This window comes from Emys orbicularis, chromosome 1 (assembly GCF_028017835.1).
Source record: "Emys orbicularis isolate rEmyOrb1 chromosome 1, rEmyOrb1.hap1, whole genome shotgun sequence".
NCBI lineage: Eukaryota > Metazoa > Chordata > Testudines > Emydidae > Emys > Emys orbicularis.
The window spans coordinates 367986949-367989883 of NC_088683.1; the positions used below are offsets into that span (position 1 = coordinate 367986949).

General features: G+C 47.5%; 1 protein-coding gene across 1 annotated transcript; it reads left to right on the plus strand.

Annotated features, from left to right (window-relative positions):
* The first annotated feature begins 1718 nt into the window (after window positions 1–1718).
* LOC135893301 (olfactory receptor 52P1-like) lies at window positions 1719–2657 on the plus strand. The gene has a single exon (XM_065421103.1). It carries the CDS (start codon window positions 1719–1721, stop codon window positions 2655–2657), a length of 939 nt encoding a protein of 312 aa, XP_065277175.1.
* Window positions 2658–2935: the final 278 nt, after the last annotated feature.

Consider the following 2935-nt stretch of genomic DNA (forward strand, 5'->3'; position numbering starts at 1 on the left):
AGGAGATAAGGAGGACACATTCAGGATCTACTCTCTACCAGTCAGTATTTTCTATTATAGTATTTCATATCCCCTCCTTTTCATCTCCATTGTAAGGTAACAATCCCAGTCTTTTATATCTCTATCTGTATAACAGTTAGAATCATAGAAGATTAGGGTTGAAAGATACCTCCGGAGGTCATCTAGTCCAACCCCCTGCTCAAAGCATGACAAACCCCAATTAAATCATCCCAGCCAAGGCTTTGTCAAGCTGGGCCTCAAAAACCTCTAAGGATGGAGATTCCACCACCTCCTTAGGTAACCCATTCCAGTGCTTCACCACCCTCCTAGTGAAATAGTGTTTCCTAATATCCAACCTAGACCTCCCTCACTGAAACTTTAGACGATTGCTCCTTGTTCTGTCATCTGCCGCCACTGAGAACAGCCTAGCTCAATCCTCATTAGAACCCCCCCTTCAGGTAGTTGAAGGCTGCTATCAAATCCCCCCTCACTCTTCTCTTCTGCAGACTAAATAAGCCCAGTTCCCTCAGCCTCTCCTCGTAAATCATGTGCCCCAACCCCCTTATCATTTTCATTGCCCTCCACTGGACTCTCTGCAATTTGTCCACATCCTTTCTGTACTGGGCCCCCCAAAACTGGATGCAATACTCCAGGTGTGGCCTCACCAATGCCGAATAGAAGGGAATAATCCCTTCCCTTGATCTGCTAGCAATGCTCCTCCTACTACAGCTCAATATGCCATTGGCCTTCTTGGCAACCAAGGCACACTGCTGATGCATATCCAGCTTCTCATCCACTGTAATCCCCAGGTCCTTTTCTGCAGAAATGCTGCTTAGCCAGTCACTCTCCGGCCTGTAGCAGTGCATGGGATTCTTCCATCCTAAGTGCAGGACTCTGCACTTGTCCTTGTTGAACCTCATCAGATTTATTTTGGCCAAATCCTCCAATTTCTCTAGGACCCTATACCTACCTTCCAGCGTATCTACCTCTCCCCCCAGCTTAGAGTCATCTGTGAACTTACTGAGGGTGCAATTCATTCCATCGTCCACATCATTAATGAAGTTGTTGAAGAAAACTGGCCCCAGGACCGACCCCTGGGGCATTCCGTTTGATACCGGCTGTTTTCATGGGCCCTTGATCATTCTCATTGCCTGTGCCTGAACCTCTCTAGTTCTGCAATATCCTGTGTGAAAAGGGTGCCCAATACTACACAAAAGAGACCAGAGGAGGGTGAAATATTAACTGGCTGATCTCATGGCATTGTATTTTCTGTATGATTCCCCATCCCATTCCTCCTGGATACCAATGTTTTGCTTAGTTTCTGTCCATGCTTGCACTGTGAGCAGGGTTTCACAGAGCTTTGTACTATGTCCTATCCTGAGTTCATACTGTTAAAATAGAACCTAGTAAGGTGTTTGAGGAGTTCAAGTTTTTCCCTCCAATGGGCAAACATGTTGCAATTTTTGACATTGAAGTTCATCTGCCATCATGTTGCCCATTCACCTGACTTGGTTAGCTCCCTCTGAGGAGTCTCTGGACTTGACTATAACCATAATACTCTGGTGCTATCTATCAATGTTGCCAACTCACTGCTCACCCCCACTTTCTAGTATTCACCATACTATTTGTTATCAAGTGTGTAACCCCTCTCACTGTGCTTCCCTCCCATCACAGGCACCTTGAGCATTTCTGAGTCCGATCGATGCTTCGAGAACCTCATGGCATCTTTCAACCTCACCCCCTCTGACCCATCAACATTCATCCTAATGGGCATCCCTGGCCTGGAAGCTGCCCACTTCCTGATTTCCATCCCTTTCTTTTTGTTCTACATTATGGGCCTGTTGGGAAATTTCACACTGTTGTTTGTTGTATGGAAAGAGCAGACCCTGCACAAGCCGATGTACCTGCTGCTCTGCATGCTGGTGCTTACAGACATTGGCATGCCTACCTCTGTCGTTCCGAAGGCACTGTGTATATTTTGGTTCAATTTGAAAGGCATTACTGTGGGTGGCTGCCTCACCCAGATGTTCTTTATTCACGCGGCTTCTGTGATGCACTCAGCTGTCCTTGTGACAATGGCCTTTGATCGCTACGTTGCCATATGTAACCCTCTGAGATACACCACCGTCCTCACCAATGCACGAATAGCTAAGCTAGGGCTAGTGGGTTTGATAAGAGCTGTTCTCTTCATTCTGCCCCTCCCCCTGCTCCTGGGCAGGCATCCATTCTGTGCCAACCGCATTATCCCCCATACGTACTGCGACCACATGGCTGTGGTAAAGATGTCATGTGGGGATATCACATTCAGCAGATTGTACGGCTTGGTGATAGCGGTTGTAGTCAACGGATTAGACCTGATGCTCATTGCCATGTCCTACAGTCTGATCATCAGGGCTGTCCTCAGAATGTCCTCCAAGAAGGCCCACCAGAAAGCCCTCAACACCTGCACAGCTCACATCTGTGTGATATTGATTTCTTATACTCCCTCGCTCTTCTCCTCTCTGACACACCGGTTCGGTCAGGGCATCACGCCGCACGTTCACATCATCTTGGCCAACCTCTATTTCCTCCTTGCCTCCATGCTCAACCCTATCATTTATGGAGTCAAAACGAAAGAGCTTCGTGGCAAAGTGAGCAAATACACCTGCAGAAGGTGATCACCTGGGGCCATTGACTTTAAATCTCCATGATAAGAGGGGGAAAGGAGATCTTCTCATTAATCACGAATGCTCTGTCCCAGTTTGGCTTAGCTCAGAATTGTGGAAGTTCACAGTCTGAGAAGTTCCTCACACCTAACATCTTATCACTCGATGACCAAGCACTGCTCTCTCCGTTGCTGAGTTCCCTCTCTCTGACCATCACCTGATCTCTTTCAGAGTCACCTGTCAGCCCCCACATTCTGTCACTCGGACTTTCAGTGACTTCCAGACCACCA